Source organism: Hoplias malabaricus, chromosome 15, assembly GCF_029633855.1.
Source record: "Hoplias malabaricus isolate fHopMal1 chromosome 15, fHopMal1.hap1, whole genome shotgun sequence".
Classification (NCBI taxonomy): domain Eukaryota; kingdom Metazoa; phylum Chordata; class Actinopteri; order Characiformes; family Erythrinidae; genus Hoplias; species Hoplias malabaricus.
Window position 1 is genome coordinate 6569210 of NC_089814.1, and position 17540 is coordinate 6586749.

The 17540-nt window shown below is 42.5% G+C and overlaps 1 protein-coding gene across 2 annotated transcripts in view; it reads left to right on the forward strand.

Annotated features, from left to right (window-relative positions):
* prlra (prolactin receptor a) overlaps positions 1-17173 on the forward strand; it is a 32731-nt gene extending 15558 nt beyond the window's left edge. For both annotated transcript variants that reach the window (XM_066646063.1, XM_066646064.1), the window contains exons 2-9: positions 1196-1277; positions 1882-2014; positions 2490-2659; positions 5813-5979; positions 7371-7512; positions 9788-9884; positions 10425-10494; positions 12263-17173. In XM_066646063.1, the coding sequence (XP_066502160.1) occupies positions 1226-1277; positions 1882-2014; positions 2490-2659; positions 5813-5979; positions 7371-7512; positions 9788-9884; positions 10425-10494; positions 12263-13222 (1791 nt within the window). In that variant the 5' untranslated portion in view covers positions 1196-1225 and the 3' untranslated portion in view covers positions 13223-17173. The remainder of the gene's footprint in view (positions 1-1195; positions 1278-1881; positions 2015-2489; positions 2660-5812; positions 5980-7370; positions 7513-9787; positions 9885-10424; positions 10495-12262) is intronic.
* Positions 17174-17540: the final 367 nt, after the last annotated feature.

A 17540-nucleotide genomic window follows, 5' to 3' on the forward strand; every position in this document is an offset into this window, starting at 1 on the left:
GAACCCTCGCTCTTATTATAAAGAAACACTAAAATAGTATAATGGTAGTATTTTTACCTTAAACTTTAAGTTTCAAAATCATTGTGACGGTTCACTGACCTGTAATAGGGAGAACACGCCTCTGTATTGCTACTCAGGGCTCTGCACTGCAGACACTTCACTATGTAACTTCTGAAGGAGTGTATGGAATTACACTCTGCAACTGTAGGGAGAGACCAAGAGCAAAAACAACAAATTTTACCTAGTGTTCCTTTAACCGTAAAGTTAAACCTCACCGTAAGCTCCAACATTTTAGAACCATTTTAGAACTCTCATGAACATACTACAGTGCTGTTGTTGTAACTCTCCTTCTGGTTCATAACAGAGAATTTGTGTGGGTTCAGTGAAACAGCGCCACTTGTGGACGGGGGCTCGCTTAGTGAGCATAAAAGAAGAATAAATCATAGTCAAAGTCTACACAAGTTTGAAAAAACACCTGGAGTGCTTTTATAGAGATATTAGTTTTGAGGAAATATTGTTGCAGTTGGTGGCTGGGATAATTGAACTACTGAATCTAAGGTTTGGAATTTGCCTAGAAGTGTCTAGAAGCTTATTATTTCAGTTCTGTAGATATTTACAAGCAGCAGCACCACAAGCTGGAAGAAATACAGAATTAGTCTGTTATGGGATCATTTACACAGAAGTGCTGTGATATAATTTTGTTCTCCGTTTGGGCTGATTGCTTTATGCTCACAGCATAGCTCCACCTCCTGGAGTTAGGAGGCATTTATTTTTGGGGCGGGATGTAGGGGTTCTGAAATCTGATTGGCTGTGACAAGTCCTTTTAAAATAAATGCACTTACGCTGAGAGAGTGTGTCATGCTAATGCTAATGTTCATGGAAAAGTGCCCAGTGGTCAGTGTTTAACCAGTGTTTAACAGCTGACAGACCGCTGTTCAAACCACATTAAGACACAAACAGTGAATATTTTATTACAATCACTTGAACCTTGACCTTCCTCTTACAGTGCAGTGATTGGTGTGGTCTTAAGGCACAGTTCACCAAATACCAGTGTCATTTTCAGTCCTATGGAGCTTTACATGGGTAAACTGCCAGGGCAAAAGTCTAATATCTAAGTAGACAAGTACCTAGTAATGACTGCCCCTTCTCTCTCTCTCTCTCTCTCTCTCTCTCTCTCTCTCTCTCTCTCTCTCAGGAGTCAGCCTTTATGTGAGTCGATGAAACAATGCCTTTACTGACCCTCATCAGTGTCTCCATTTTACTCTCAACGGCAGCTGGTAATGATTATGTATACATGTATATCTATCTATCTATCTATCTATGAATTTCTCTCTCTCTCTCTCTCTCTCTCTCTCATATATATATATATATATATATATATATAGATATATGACCATATAGTTGCACTTTGTAGTTCTACGGTTACAGACTGTAGTCCATCTGTTGCCACACATACTTTTATTTTTTTTTCACTCTGTTTTATTTTAATGGTCATGACCCCCGAAAGACCACCACAAAGCAGGTATGATTCGGGTAGTGGATCATTCACAGTGCTGCAGGGACACTGACGTGGTGGTGGTGTGTTAGTGTGTGTTGTGCTGGTGCGAGTGGATCAGACACAGCACTGCTCCTGGAGTTTTTCAAGCCCTCAATGTCACTGCTGGACTGAGAATAATCCGCCACCCAAAAATATAAACTACCAAAGTAATATCTGCTCTACGGTGGGCCTGTAGGAGCCCTGGCCACTGAGGGAAAGGGTGAACTACAGTCTGTAAATGTAGAGCTACAGTAAGCGGACAGTGGTTCCAGTGTACAACAGTATTTAGCACTAATTATTAACATTATTTTAATCTTCATCCTCATCCTCTTTCTCCTGAACAGGGTTGAGTGTTCCTGGTCGGCCGAGGAGCATCAGCTGTCGTTCTCCAGAGAAGGAGACGTTCACTTGCTGGTGGGAGCCAGGGGAGGATGGGGGTCTTCCCACCACCTATGCCCTCTACTACCGCCTGGAGGGGTGAGGACCACTGTCTTCTTTTTGTTCTTCATCAGTTCACTTGTGTGGAGCAAGTAAATCCGAAGCATCTGGTTTTCACTGGTTGCACATGAATGCAAGGGAGTACAGGAAAATAATTCTGTCTAGGAAAGGTGTAATGAATGCTGAGGTTGAGTCAATGAAACAGTAATTACGTGTATGTGGAGAAATTCATATTTTAAAATAAATAACTAATGAATATTACGCATATATATTTGGAGCCTCCTGGTTGGTGGGGGGACACTATGTCACAGCTTATGCAGCTTTTATGGTGCTGTTGTTCAGCTGATGTGTGCAGGTGAGAGGTCTTTGGGTGTGTTACAGTAAACTGTGGGTCAGAGTAGTTTATAGTGTGTGTTCTGCTCAGTGTTCTGTTTTACACGCTTTTTTTTAATTATTACAAGGTTTTATTTGACACTGTGTACACTGTGTGTGTCCTTGTGTTTTCGTCCTGCAGCTCTGAGACGGTATATGAGTGTCCAGACTATAAAACCGCTGGAGAAAACTCCTGTTTCTTCAGCAAGAACGACACGTCTCTGTGGGTCAACTACAACATCTCAGTAGTGGCCACTAATGCCCTGGGCAGGAGCATCTCCGAGCCTGTAGAAGTGGACGTGGTTTATATTGGTGAGCTGCAATATTATACCTCTTCTAAAAACCAGAATATGTTGTCCTCTCTCTTCATATACTTCATATATATAACTTCATATAAGAAACCACTTTACTGGTCCTCAAGGGAATGTATTGTTCTTATTTCTTTTATTTTTATTGGGGAAATAAAACAACAATAGTTCAAAGTGAGAGGCGTCAACAGCAATGAAATTGAACAGAACTAACGTACAATAACTGAAGGATTGAAAACAAAATGGAAATGTCAGCTCACTACTCAGCTCGCTTGCAACCACAAGCGAGTAGGTCCTAAAAAGTACCTGATTCCAGGTCCAAGGATCCAAATTTACCTCCTTAAACAGAGTAGAGTAATATAGGTACCATGCAGTGGACACATGCCATATGTAGCATAAAAAGTTTTATTCAGGGTACAACATTGTGTCAGGTGTAAACTGACTGATTGCTCCTTTAATGTAATGGAAGTTATGACCTTTGACAGCTGCATTGAATCTGTACCTCTGTGGGCAGATCATGGACAGGTCAATTTCTCATTCATTTTAATAGGATTCATTTATGTGTCAACCTAGCAACAGTTGCTATGAAACAGTGCACTCGTGGGTAGAGAATGGGTAGGTAAATTGCTTTGAGCCATTTACCTGACCCTATTGTCCAATTAATGAGGACACAATAATTTCAGCCCTGTTGACTTGTTATTTTTATACATCACCCCATCTGTGTGTGTGTTTGCTGTTGATTATTGCTGTCTGACTGTGTGACTGATGTTGTGATTAAATCCCTGAGCCAGTGTTCTGTTCACACAGCAGGAGAGGAGATGAATCCTAAATAACTCATTCCCCCCGTTCACAACACAACAAACCAGACACCAGCAAAACGTCATTAACATAAACATAACATCAACATTAATAATGCACCTCACTTCTTTATAAGGGTGGGCAGCACTGTGGCGCAGCAGGTAGTGTCGGAGTCACACAGCTCCAGGGACCTGGAGGTTGTGGGTTCGAGTCCCGCTCCGGGTGACTGTCTGTGACAGTGTGGTGTGTGGTGTGTGGTGTGTTCTCCCTGTGTCTGCGTGGGTTTCCTCCGGGTGACTGTCTGTGAGGAGTGTGGTGTGTTCTCCTTGTGTCTGCTTGGGTTTCCTCCGGGTGACTGTCTGTGAGGAGTGTGGGGTGTTCTCCTTGTGTCTGCGTGGGTTTCCTCCGGGTGACTGTCTGTGAGGAGTGTGGGGTGTTCTCCTTGTGTCTGCGTGGGTTTCCTCCGGGTGACTGTCTGTGAGGAGCGTGGTGTGTTCTCCCTGTGTCTGCGTGGGTTTCCTCCGGGTGACTGTCTGTGAGGACAGTGTGGGGTGTTCTCCTTGTGTCTACGTGGGTTTCCTCCGGGTGACTGTCTGTGAGGAGCGTGGTGTGTTCTCCCTGTGTCTGCGTGGGTTTCCTCTGGGTGACTGTCTGTGAGGAGTGTGGTGTGTTCTCCCTGTGTCTGCGTGGGTTTCCTCCGGGTGACTGTCTGTGAGGAGTGTGGTGTGTTCTCCATGTGTCTGCGTGGGTTTCCTCTGGGTGACTGTCTGTGAGGAGTGTGGTGTGTTCTCCCTGTGTCTGCGTGGGTTTCCTCCGGTTTCCTCCCACAGTCCAAAAACACACGTTGGTAGGTGGATTGGCGACTCAAAAGTGTGTGAGTGAATGTGTGTGTGTGTCTGTGTTGCCCTATGAAGGACTTGCGCCCCCTCCAGGGTGTATTCCCGCATTGCGCCCAATGATTCCATGTAGGCTCTGGACCCACCGTGGCCCTGAACTGGATAAGCGGTTACAGATAATGGATGGATGGACTTCTTTATAAGCCTTGAAACTTTTAAGTTTAAAAGCATTAACTTGCACATAAATCTGTGTTGGTTGTCAGCATCACGGATAAATCAGTCGCTCTGGGGTTCGATTCCTGACCTAGGAACTCACACCTCTCAGCCCCAAAAAGAGGCCAAGATTTTACACTACTGTTATCTAAATCTGAAAGATCACTACGTCTGTAATATCACACTGGATTACAACATCTAGCTCTGTTTATTTGAGCAGATGCAGTGAGAACCCTGTGTTGATGCGATCACTCCAATGAAAGTGAGGTGTGAGTGTAGAGTGTTCCAAATAAACACATTTAACTGAACCTCCACATCAAGTGAGTAGAGTGTAGGGAACGCAGATCGCTGCTTAGGGACCCTCTGAAATGAAACACAGCTAATGACAGTATCTCCCTAAGTACTGTGCATCTTGTTAAATGTTCAGTAGTGGGAGGTGTGTCCGTGGTAATATCGTTAAAGCCTATTTGTGTAGCTGTGGGGTGTGACCAGACATTTGCCTGGTGGGATAGATGAATCAGACAGTTTCAATCTTCACAGTTAATCCCTCAACAGAGTTTAACTGCATTCAGGAATAAACTTTAACCCTGGCTTCAGCCTTTTCTGACATCTGTTTACACTAAATGTCACTCACTCTCTTCCCCTGCATGTGTGTGTGTGTGTGTGTGTGTGTGTGTTTTATCTGGTTCAATCTGGCCCCTGCAGCCCCAAACTGCTTTTTTATGCAAATCATGTTTTTGGTGTGTGCTGTAACTCCGTTATTTCCCAGAAGTCCTCCCGGGTTTCTTAAGACTTTTTTAAACAGACATCAGACACATGATCTCCACACCTGATCATTCATCTGATTTCAATCATTGTTTAACGTCAGACCTGCCCTTGTTCTGCCTACACACCACAGTTTCATTTTAGTTGCTAAACTGTCAGTTTATTATTAAAATGTCTGCTAAAAAGTACTATTTATATTATAACTTATTATACACTAGTTAATCATTATTAAATATAGTTAATTCATTTATTATATTGTCAAAATTATATTGCAAATATATTATAACCAGTTAAGAATTAGTTATAAAATAATTTATTATTTATATAATTATTTTCTTATATTTGCTGTAGTATTTAATACACTACTATTTCTACTACTGCTACTACTACTGCAGTACTAATGATTATTATTATTATTATACACATTATATTAATATTTCCTATCATTGAACAACTTCATAGACCTAAACCCTGTTGTGTCACTTCATTATTGTGTAAATTATTCTGCATGATAATTGTTCCTGTACTCTCTTGTGTTGCTATAGTTCAGCCCAACACTCCAGAGAATGTGACCGCGTCTGTGTTGGAGGATGACCACGGTCCATACCTGCGTGTGTCCTGGGAGAAACCGCGGTCGGCAGACACTCGGTCCGGCTGGATCACGCTCGTCTACCAGCTCCGGCTTAAACATGACATGGAGGAGAACTGGGAGGTGAGGGGAGAGAGAGAGAGAGAGAGTCTTATCAGCCTTAACTCTGTCCCTAAACCTAACACTAATCCTAACCATAACCCTAAACCTAAACCCTGACCTTACCCTGACCTTTTCACTCTCCTTAACCCGAATCATACCAGCAACCTTAAATCTACCTCAGCTCATCATCCTAACTCTGAAACCTGATTTCAAATGAAAACAAAAGCATTTTAACACAGCTTGGATTACCGTGATGAAGTATTATTAATTTACGTGTTCACGTCAGAATCCGCTGGTTAATTCTTTATTCTGTTAAACATATTTTCACACACTGTTTCACTGGCAGTGTGAACTAAACTCATGACCATCCGAATCATTGACGACCTCCTGAAAGTCACAGCTCCTTTCAGACATTACTGTGCACAGAGGGGTCAGAAAAGCACAGCAGATGTGGCGGCAGTGGTCAGATATTTGACCTGCGGCGTTACAGCTCTTTAGTAACACAGTAACCTGGAGTGGACAAAAACATCACAACACACACATCACTGATGAACTGTTAGTGCTGCCATTGTTTAACAAGACTCAGGAGAATTGGTTCAGAGATCTGCACAGAAAAAAAAGCCTTCACACAGTACCGAAGTGCAGGCACTATCCATAATCAGTGGTTGCAGTTGTAAAAAGGACTACGTTCAGCTCCCTCTGCTCCGTCAAACCATTGCATGTACATAACAACAGAATTTGGAGTTTAGCTAATTCTCCAAGTATGTTGAGGTTTGATGACACCTCACCCTCCTAGTTTAGTAGCATCATGTAATTTGGAGACAGCCAAATAATCCCCAATTATCACTTTAAAGGAGCATCATTAAAGATTTTGTATTTTTGCTCCTGAGCTCCCCCTAGAGTTACAGAGTGTCGTTCACTTTTACAGCACTGTCCTGAAACCATAGTGCAGTTTTTGCAGTGCTGAGCCCAGACTAGCAACAACAGGCGGTCTGCTCTCATTATTACAGGTCAGTGAAGCGTCACGATGGATTCTGAAGCTATAGTTTTAAGGTACATTCAGTTGTCCAGTGTTCCTTTAATAAACCTGAAACCAGGAAACCAGCTTGGTTCACCTTGGAGGCTTATAGCCCACACGGCTAGCACGGCTAGTGCAAATCGCAGCCTAAACCCGCTTGCCTCTAATGTGTAGAGGGTTTTAACAGCCTCTAACAGACTTCATCGTGTTTCCATACATTTGTACAAAAGCACATTCCACATTTAAACATGGTCGTGGTCATTTGAAAGACTGGATTATTATGTGGAGCTTTAGCTGATTAGCTACATTTTGAGGGAAGGACAAATATGCACTATTTTATTAATATGAAAAACTTTATCCTGGTAAAGAATTTGTTGTGTGTGTGTGTATCCAGGAGTACGATGCTGGAATGCAGAAGTACTACAACGTCTTCAGTCTTCACTCTGGTAAAGAGTACTTGGTGCAGGTTCGCTGTAAACCGGACCACGGCTTCTGGAGTGAATGGTCCACCCCGGCCTACATCCAGATTCCTGACTGTAAGATCAACACACAACAGCACCTTATTCACAATATCAAGAGTTTCACACTCATACTAAACTTAACCCATACATACATTAAAAACAATATCCATGTCCTTTTAACCCTTTGCTGACTCGTGAAGCCTGGAAACTGAGCTCTGGGCTTTATCATTATAGTGAGTCGAGTTCTTTTTGAACTGGATTACTCACTGATGCTTTTCAGGGATGTGCTGGTAGTAGATTAATACTGTCACTGTAAGAGCAAACCTTTTACAACAGAAAGACTAATCAAAGGTACATTTGCAAAGCACCTGTAACAACCAGAGGTTTCCTCTTCTATTAAACGAGGCATGGTTCGGTCACTTTGGAGCTTCATGTTAAACTCTAGACCCATGGGAGACTCCCATGACAACGGCTCACTTATTTTCACTTAAGTGAGAAGGTAAACAAACCTATGGCTCCCATTGTCTCATGCAGTGAGTGATGGATGTAGGAGGTCACAGTAGATGAGATGATAACACATGGTTCATGATAAGGGCCTGTCTTCAGGGTTAATTGTTCGTTTCACATGTTCCTACATGAGAAAATATTCCTACCCAGCACCTGCCTACCATTAGCCCCAGTCCAACAGAGCAACCGAAAAACACTGTTAAAAACAGTTAAAAACACCAAAAGTCACTGTTCGAACAAAATCTCATCTCAAAACAGTAACGTTAAGGGACACAAGGGAAAAGGTTCTGAACCATGAATGGGAGTTAAGGGCAACGTAGATAATTCTGGGTACTACTGTTCTCATAGTAAAACAAACTCCCCCTGCTTTATCGACTGTAGCATGTACAGCTGAGATTATACTTGTCTGTACGTTTTAATCACTGTTTGAAATACCACAGAAACTCATTTGTAACTTGAGCAGTTCACTTTTGTAGCACTTTCAGTCTGAGTTTATTTTAATGCAGTTAGTCATTTCCCAAATTGAGTCAGTTTTAACTTAAGTTGAATATGTAAAAGTAAAAATAAGTCAATATTACCCATTTATGGAGCAGGAATAGAGCAACATCCTCATCTATTCATCATGCTTTTCAACTTTGGGAGGTCTCACCACCATCCAAGTGCCTCTAGATGCAATGAACAAAAAAGAAAAAAATCATTTTGGAGTGAGACTCATAATTGGTTTCCCCATTTACCACTGCGAACAAACATCGGAACAGGCAAACAGACCACAGAGCTAGCAAACAGTGAGGAAACCTTCTCTGAGTTTTGTGTGTTTATAAAAATGGTCCATAATCAACATTAAATTTTCATTCATTCATTCATTGTCAGTAAGCACTTATCCAGTTCAGGGTCGCGGTGGGTCCAGAGCCTACCTGGAATCATTGGGCGCAAGCCAGGAACACACCCTGGAGGGGGCGCCAGTCCTTCACAGGGCAACACACACACTCACACATTCACTCACACACACACACCTACGGACACTTTTGAGTCGCCAATCCACCTACCAACATGTGTTTTTGGACTGTGGCAAGAAACCGGAGCACCCACGCAGACACAGGGAGAACACACCACACTCCTCACAGACAGTCACCCGGAGGAAACCCACGCAGACACAGGGAGAACACACCACACTCCTCACAGACAGTCACCCGGAGGAAACCCACACAGACACAGGGAGAACACACCACACTCCTCACAGACAGTCACCCGGAGGAAACCCACACAGACACAGGGAGAACACACCACACTCCTCACAGACAGTCACCCGGAGGAAACCCACACAGACACAGGGAGAACACACCACACTCCTCACAGACAGTCACCCGGAGGAAACCCACGCAGACACAGGGAGAACACACCACACTCCTCACAGACAGTCACCCGGAGGAAACCCACGCAGACACGGGGAGAACACACCACACTCCTCACAGACAGTCACCCGGAGGAAACCCACGCAGACACGGGGAGAACACACCACACTCCTCACAGACAGTCACCCGAAGGAAACCCACGCAGACACAGAGAGAACACACCACACTCCTCACACACAGTCACCCGGAGCGGGAATCGAACCCACAACCTCCAGGCCCCTGGAGCTGTGTGACTGCGACACTACCTGCTGCACCACCGTGCCGCCCTACGTTAAATTTTACAATTTTTAAACTTTTCACAAAGATAATAATTCAAAGTCTTGTCCTGACAGCAACACATACCATGTCAAATATTGTGTCTGTATTGTTTTGTTGAACAAACATTTGACATGGTGTGTGTGTTTGTGTGTGTTTTCATGCTTTTCTCTTAGACATGACCAGGGAGCGCTCCATGTGGATTATGGTGGTTGTTTTCTCCACCTTCATCTTCCTGATCTTTGCCTGGATGATGAACGTTAAGCGTAACAGGTGTGTCTGAGACCTTTTATCGCTTCTGTGAACCTTACTCATTCTTTCCTGGAAGTTTTTACTTGCACACTCTGGCACTGAAGTGAGTCAAGTGTTCCTTTAGGGCAGAGATATTCAAATGTATAAGCCTTCGTCAGTTTTTGGAGAAAACCAACAACAAATACAAGCATGTCAGTATGCAAATCACTGCAGCCCACACATTTATTGTTCACCTTTCCTCTACATGTCAACACTAAGCTGAGACAGGGTCACCCAAAACATGCAGAGAAACTGAAACTGAGCAGTATTTAATGGGGCAGAGAGGGGTTGACGAGTTGAGTAAGAACTGATAGACTGTGCTCTGTAAATGTAAAACACATATTAGAAATGGGGCTTGTAAAGATGCCAGAGGTGAGAGCTACAGGAAGTGGCGTTCTGCATGAAGTGGTCAGAGATTAAATGTACAAGAAGGAGTTAATAGAGAGAGGGGGGGGGTTCTAATTCACAATCATGCACTCAGAAAGCTGAGATTCTTATTCATCTTTTCCTTGTTATCTTCAGTGTGAAACACTTTCTGCTGCCTCCTGTTCCTGGACCAAAGATCAGAGGCTTTGACCAACACCTGCTCAAGGTAATGCAAATGTCCTGCCCATTGGAGAGCTTTCCCTGACTTTGTTATTAACTGATTAGTTGAAATTACTGTATTGGGAGAAGGAAAATCCATAAATTTTCAGGGCAGGATGCCTCCAGGGGAAGACACTGATCCAAACAGCTGGTTCAGTCACCTTTATTTCTAAGAGCTTAAACAAATACTGCTGTAGCTACTGTCAGCACTGAAAAATAACTACTGTACATGCTTTTACAACTGGTTATGATTGCCAAATACCGTTGTATTTGATTTGCATGTCCTCACCCTTGCCTACACTCTGAGAAAAACTGTCACTCTGGTGATACCTTTTTCAGTCACTGTGGTGCTACCCTCAAGGGTATATATTCTGTACCTTAAATTAGGGAATATGATGGATCTATTCTTTCAATTTAAACAGTTCTGTAATAAAGGATTACAAATATTAAGAAGAGAATATGACGTACCTTGAGGAATTTCAAATTGTACTCTATTGGTGCTTCCCCACGGTACAGTACCTACAGTACAGATCTCCTCTACTCTACTTGCTGTTTAGCACCTGGTACCTGGTTCATTTCCCCCATTGAAAAGCTGGTGATTTTAAAAAAAAACCTTCACTAATGGAGACCACTGGGTTTGGAACTCATAACATCAGTGGTGGTAACATTAAGAACTTTGAATTCATGTGTTGTTGTTGTTGTTGTTGCTGTTGTTTGGGATTGAACACAGCTCCATCATCAGTTCAGATGGATCGGTAGGGATTTTAGTTCCTTATTGCACTGTCCAACTCTCGCTGGATTCTTTTGTCAGCCACCAACCCAACCTCTTCACACATCCATGACCTAGTTCTTATGAGCGGCCATTTTGAGTGGAATAAAAACAAATGCAATTTCTACTGTAGCTTGGAGGTTTTTTCAAATACCTAGTTTGTGTTGGATGTCTGCAGTACCAGGTACCAACTCTGCCTAATATAAAGCAAAAATAACTTCCATATGATTACAAGCACTAATCTACAACTCATACAATGTATAGTCATCCACCGAATACACTACACTGGGCAAAAGATGTTTAAAATGGGATTCACAATTCTGATATCTGTCCACACTGCACACAGGACCCCACAGATAATTACTTCCACGTCATATGGCAATGCACACCCATACAACGCTTTAGGCAAGAAATTATCAATGTCTTAACATCATGCTTAAATATAAATATCCCCCTATCCCCAGAATTATGTTTACTTGGAGCCACATCAATAATTAATACAACAAAAGAAACCACCTCCAGCTTTAACCATCGCCAAGAAAACCATTCTCATGAACTGGAAATCAAAAATGACCAAAATATGATTGTAATTATGACCAAAAGAATGAGGTCGCAACTACAGGCAGATGGTTGCTGGGTACAATCTGTGTGATCGTTTGAGGAACTCTGCAGCCTTGGAGTAGAGCCACCAGTCCTTCACTTTGAGAGAAGCCAGTTGAAGTGGTTCGAAAAGTTTAATAGGGATTTCTCCTGGACACCTCCTGCTGGAGGTGTACCAGGCAAGGCCAACTGGGAGGAGGCTCAGAGGTAGAGCCAGGGCTCGCTGGAGGGAATATATATATATTCCAGTTGTCCTGGGAACCCCTGGAGATGCCCCAGGAGGAGCTAGGGGTAATTTCAGGGGACAGAGGGGTTTAATCAGGTTAGAAGACAAGATGATAATTGTTGCATGTGTTTTTATGATATGTTGGCTAACTACTCTTTGCTTCCCCTCCTTTGACCACAGAGTGGGAAGTCTGAAGAATTGTTCAACGCACTGGTGATCCAGGGTTTCCCTCCAACCACCAACTACGAGGACCTGCTGGTGGAGTATCTGGAAGTTTATGACACTGAGAAGCAGGAGCTGGTTCTGAATGGCAAAAACCTTTCAGAAAGTTTCTTGAAGTCCAAGAGCACTTCGTCAGATAACGACTCTGGCCGAGGCAGCTGTGACAGCCACACACTGCTGATGGAGAAGGGTACGGAGGGGGTGGAGGGGAATGGAACAGAGCTCAGCCAGTACAGTGAGACCAGCTGGGTGTCTTCAGACAGTGGCGAGGGCAGGGATAGTCCAGATTCTCCAGGCCCAAATGACGGGAAAGTACAGACTTGGCCTGCTGTATTTTCTTCTCCTCAGCCACACCATTTCCAGCAGCAGCAGCAGCCAGGGGGCACTAGAGTTTCTCACCATAGTGTCCCAGAAATTTCCTCCCGATCTCCATCAATCCAAACATCTTGCAGCCAGCAGAATCCTTTCAGCAAGTCTGGGTTCGACCAGTACACCCAGATGTACAGCATAGACAACATGGAGTGTAAGCTAGTAACACAAGAGACTCAGTTCCAGTCTCCTGAATACGTAGAGGTCCAAAATGTTAACCCAGAGAACGTCCTGTTGGTAAGACCACTAACCGATCACGAAGAGCGTGACCCAGAACTGCCAGACTTTGCTGGGGAGGACTACAGCAAGGTCCAAGATGTGATCTCTGAAAACATTCTTCTGCTCCAGAGAGATTTAAGTGGATACCAGCATGTTGGAGAGTACTGCCAGGGATTCAGTGAACTCAGTGACTCCTGCTCTTTGCAGCAACAACAGCAGGAACAAGCCTTCAAGCCCAACATCCTTCTAAATCTTCCTTCTTCCGTGCTCCAGGATGGCATGAGGTTGGCTGGGAATGGCTACGTTGATTCAACCGTGATGATGTCTTAACAGCTAATGGCTATCCACTGTTGGACTGCTGTTGTAGCCCAGTCTTGGTGCTGAAGAACCCTTACCTTGCAAATTGTAGTGTTCCCAAGCGTTAAGACACTAGCACTAACTCGGGAATGGTTTGTTTGTTAGGGTGATGACTATCTGGACCAGCTGTAGTCCAGGGAACATGCCAAAAATGACAGAGTATATCAAGACTAATAAATTGGAGAACACAAAACAAGGAACAGAAAGAGACATTAATATAGAATCCCTACAGTACAGACATTTGTCTAAACACAATGCTCACGCATTAGCTGTCGTCCTCTTTCCCAAGAGCTAATCCAGTGGCTCTGATTTTAGAAAGAGATAAATCCCTACTGTTTTTGAACTAAACGGTACACATTCCTTTCTCGTGGCATGTAGGAATTGAAACAGTTTTTATGCTTCTTGCCATACATTTTAGTCTTAACTCTATAGACTTTACTGCTGATCTGAATGGTTCTGACACTGAGCACTAAGTAGGACCCCTTTTGTGGGCTCCTCTGCCTTTCTTAGTAGGGAAAATGTTGATGTTTGTCTCATTGTGGCAGGGATCTAATTCCAAAACCCTAGTATTTATTTCATCTGTTGAATGCTGCGCAGAATAAGATCTAGTTTGGGAATTCCTAAATTCATGAATTTGGTTCATTTTGGGAATCTCTAAGGAATCAGAAACTACAGGCACTTAACCAAGCACTGGATTTGAAGCCAGACATCATTGTTGTGGGGAACTGGAACATCACAATTGCATAACGTATTTGCAAAGGTTAAAAAATGTTTGGAATATGTTTGGAAGTGTCATGGCAGCCTGCTCTATTTTAAACACTGCATATTGCCATTTTTCCACAGACTACGGAGAGCCCTGTTTGAATCCCACAATGTATAGCACCCTATATGGGGGATTTTAGCACTCTTTTGCCCTGGTACAGAGATATTACCATTGCCTCTTGCTCCAGGACACAAGCAGTGGCATATTTCTACAAGTAAATGAGTTCATTAGCCACAGTACACAAACGAATTCCATTTTCTACTGATACTGATCTAAGTGACCAGCCTAAAGTCTTATGGTCAGTCATTTCCTTTTATAATCACTGATGATGCGCATTGCATCATTTTATAGAATTAGACATGTATTTTAGCATCAAGATAAGTTACTGATACTGGTTATTAAGGGTTTTTGATGAAGCCAATCAGTCCTGCTCATTTAAAAGTCAGGGAGTTGTTCTGTAGTGATACTGTCCGTCCTGAGAGATTAGAAGAAGTATCGCCAAAATGTAAATCATCGTCTGAAGACACTAGCTGTTAACCAAAGAAGAGTTTAAGGACATGTGCTCATGCACATACATGTAAATATATGGGTTGTGACAATTTACTTATCCTTACAACAAAATATGTAATGATTCTCAGATTTCAAGACACAGATGTTTCTTGTTCACTTTAAAGTTTTAAGATTTAAAGTTAATTGTTGAAGGAGCGTTAGTTAAAATTATAAATGGACAACTAAACAATAACAAACGAGGCAAAGCCTTTCAAATCATACACAAATATTGAAAAAGAGAACAAAAATGCACTTGAAAGAGAAAAAAAAACACTTGAAAGTAAAAACAGGCTTTGTTTCTTAATCAAGGAACCAGAATTAAAAATATCTAAAAACATCATCAGGTAAATTGCATGCTTTTTCCCCGCAATGAAAATGAAGCCCTAGTTGTTTCAGGTTTTTAAGACACTGCATTAGAGTAAAAGATGGGGACATGTCCAGGCAACTAAATAGAAATGTAATAAACTGAATGTGTGTGATGCTTTAATATGCTCAACTATGGCATTTACATATACTACAAGCTATACATGTTATATTTTCAGTGTACACTTAGTGTTTAGTGTTCAACTGGGAAACGTTAGTGGGCTGAAGATAATCCATATTCAAAATCATTCATTCATTCATTAATTCATCCATTATCTGTTCCAGTTCAGGGTTGCGGTGGGTCCAGAGCCTACCTAGAATCATTGGGCGCAAGGCAGGAATACACCCTGGAGGGGGCGCCAGTCCTTCACAGGGCAACACACACACACACATTCACTCACACCTACGGACATTTTGAATCGCCAATCCACCTGCAAAGTGTGTTTTTGGATTGTGGGAGGAAACCGGAGCACCCGGAGGAAACCCACACAGACACAGGGAGAACACACCACACTCCTCATAGACAGTCACCCGGAGGAAACCCACACAGACACAGGGAGAACACACCACACTCCTCACAGACAGTCACCCGGAGGAAACCCACACAGACACAGGGAGAACACACCACACTCCTCATAGACAGTCACCCGGAGGAAACCCACGCAGACACAGGGAGAACACACCACACTCCTCACAGACAGTCACCTGGAGGAAACCCACGCAGACACAGGGAGAACACACCAGTCACCCGGAGCGGGAATCGAACCCACAACCTCCAGGCCCCTGGAGCTGTGTGACTGCGACACCTACCTGCTGCGCCACCGTGCCGCCCTATTCAAAATCAAAATGTAAATATTCTAACTAGTGAAAGTTTGCCTTAAAGGCACGACTCTCAGGTGTACACTCACTTTGACAATTGTTCTGAATGTACAAATGTACTGTAAATACAACAGCTACACCCCTGAGTCAGCACTGTGGCAAAGTAAGGCACTGCAGTCATTAGCTTCTCAATGAGACATTTTGAAAGAAAGATTTATGTTCACTGTCATAGCAAAGCATTTCTTGATATGTTTTCCTCCAAATTGAATCAGCTAAATCACATACATTCCACCAAGCTTCTTCTGAGCTACTTATATAAACAGCTCAACACACTTGAAGGAGAACACTAATCATCTCTTTGATCTGTTCATCATGGAGTGGCCCTGATGATGCCCCCATTTTTTAAATAAAATGTTGTAGCTTTAACTTTCCAAAATGGCAACTTACAAACTTAGATGCTTTTGTTCCAAGAGGGTTTTTCTTCTTTTTTTGTGAATCACACATTTTACTCCAGATTTTATGCGCAGATTGTAGTCAGTGCTACTGCAGACATATTTTATCTTGTGAATCTAGATATCAAGAATCTTTGGCACAAACCTTGGTTATTTGGACCCTATATCAGTCAGAATTTCTTGACCAGCTGTCACATTGCCTTACTGTATATAAAACCTATTTGAGTAAATATTACACTTAAAGTTTCATTAGGATCTATTTTTCTAACAGAGTTATTTACTACAGACTTGTTTATTTTCATGTTGATAGCTATAGCCAACATTAATGACCATCGTTCATGTCAGGTGATTATATTACAACAAACAATCGGGGAAGTAAATACATATATTTCTTTCCTGATATATTAGAGTAGCGCTGATTCGTAACACTCCTCTAGATGTGAAAAACACCCAGTTGAACTTATGATTAATGAAAAAGCATCATTTTATCCAGTGATTAACATTTATTTTGAAATGTTATAGTCAATCATGCACAATATTTCAGGCTTTCCTTTGACAAGCAGTGGTTCTGTGGATTAGGCTTTATATTCTGTGCATAACTTGCGTGTGGACTTTGTGTACAAATGGAAGAAAGCATGGCTGTGTTGTATAAACTCTGTACCAAAACCTGTACTACTTATAAACAATGCAGATTCGTACACAAGACATGTTTGAAAATGTCTTCTTTTATTTATCTGAGAATGAAAACTCTCTGTTTGTATCTTCTCACCTTTCAGAAAATTGCTTTACTGAGATTAACACATGCTTTAAATTCACTTCTGATGGATCTTATGTTGGTCAAACTGTCTATATTGAAATGTCTGTCATATTTTTTAGTGAATCTGAGGGAACTGCTACAGTTGTTATTTTCGAGTTACACTCTGTGTGATACATCTTTATCATTTAATGTTAAATGCATTCTCAGCCTACATTTTTAGAAAGAATTAAAAGAAAAGAAAAAATTCATGCAGTATTATTGAGGCTTAATGCACATTTTCAGCTTGCTAAATGCGAGTGAGTGAGTGAGTGAGTGAGTGAATGAGCGAGTAAGTGAGTGAGTGGGTGAGCGAGTGAGTGGGTGAGCGAGTGAGTGAGCAAGCGAGTGAGTGAATGAGTGAGTGAATGAGTGAGTGGGTGGGTGAGTGAATGAGTGAGTGGGTGAGTGAATGGGTGAGTGAATGAGTGAGTGGGTGAATGAGTGAGTGAGTGAATGAGTGAGTGGGTGAGTGAGTGAATGAGTGAGTGAGCGAGTGAGTGGGTGGGTGAGTGAATGAGTGAGTGGGTGAGTGAATGGTTGAGTGAGTGA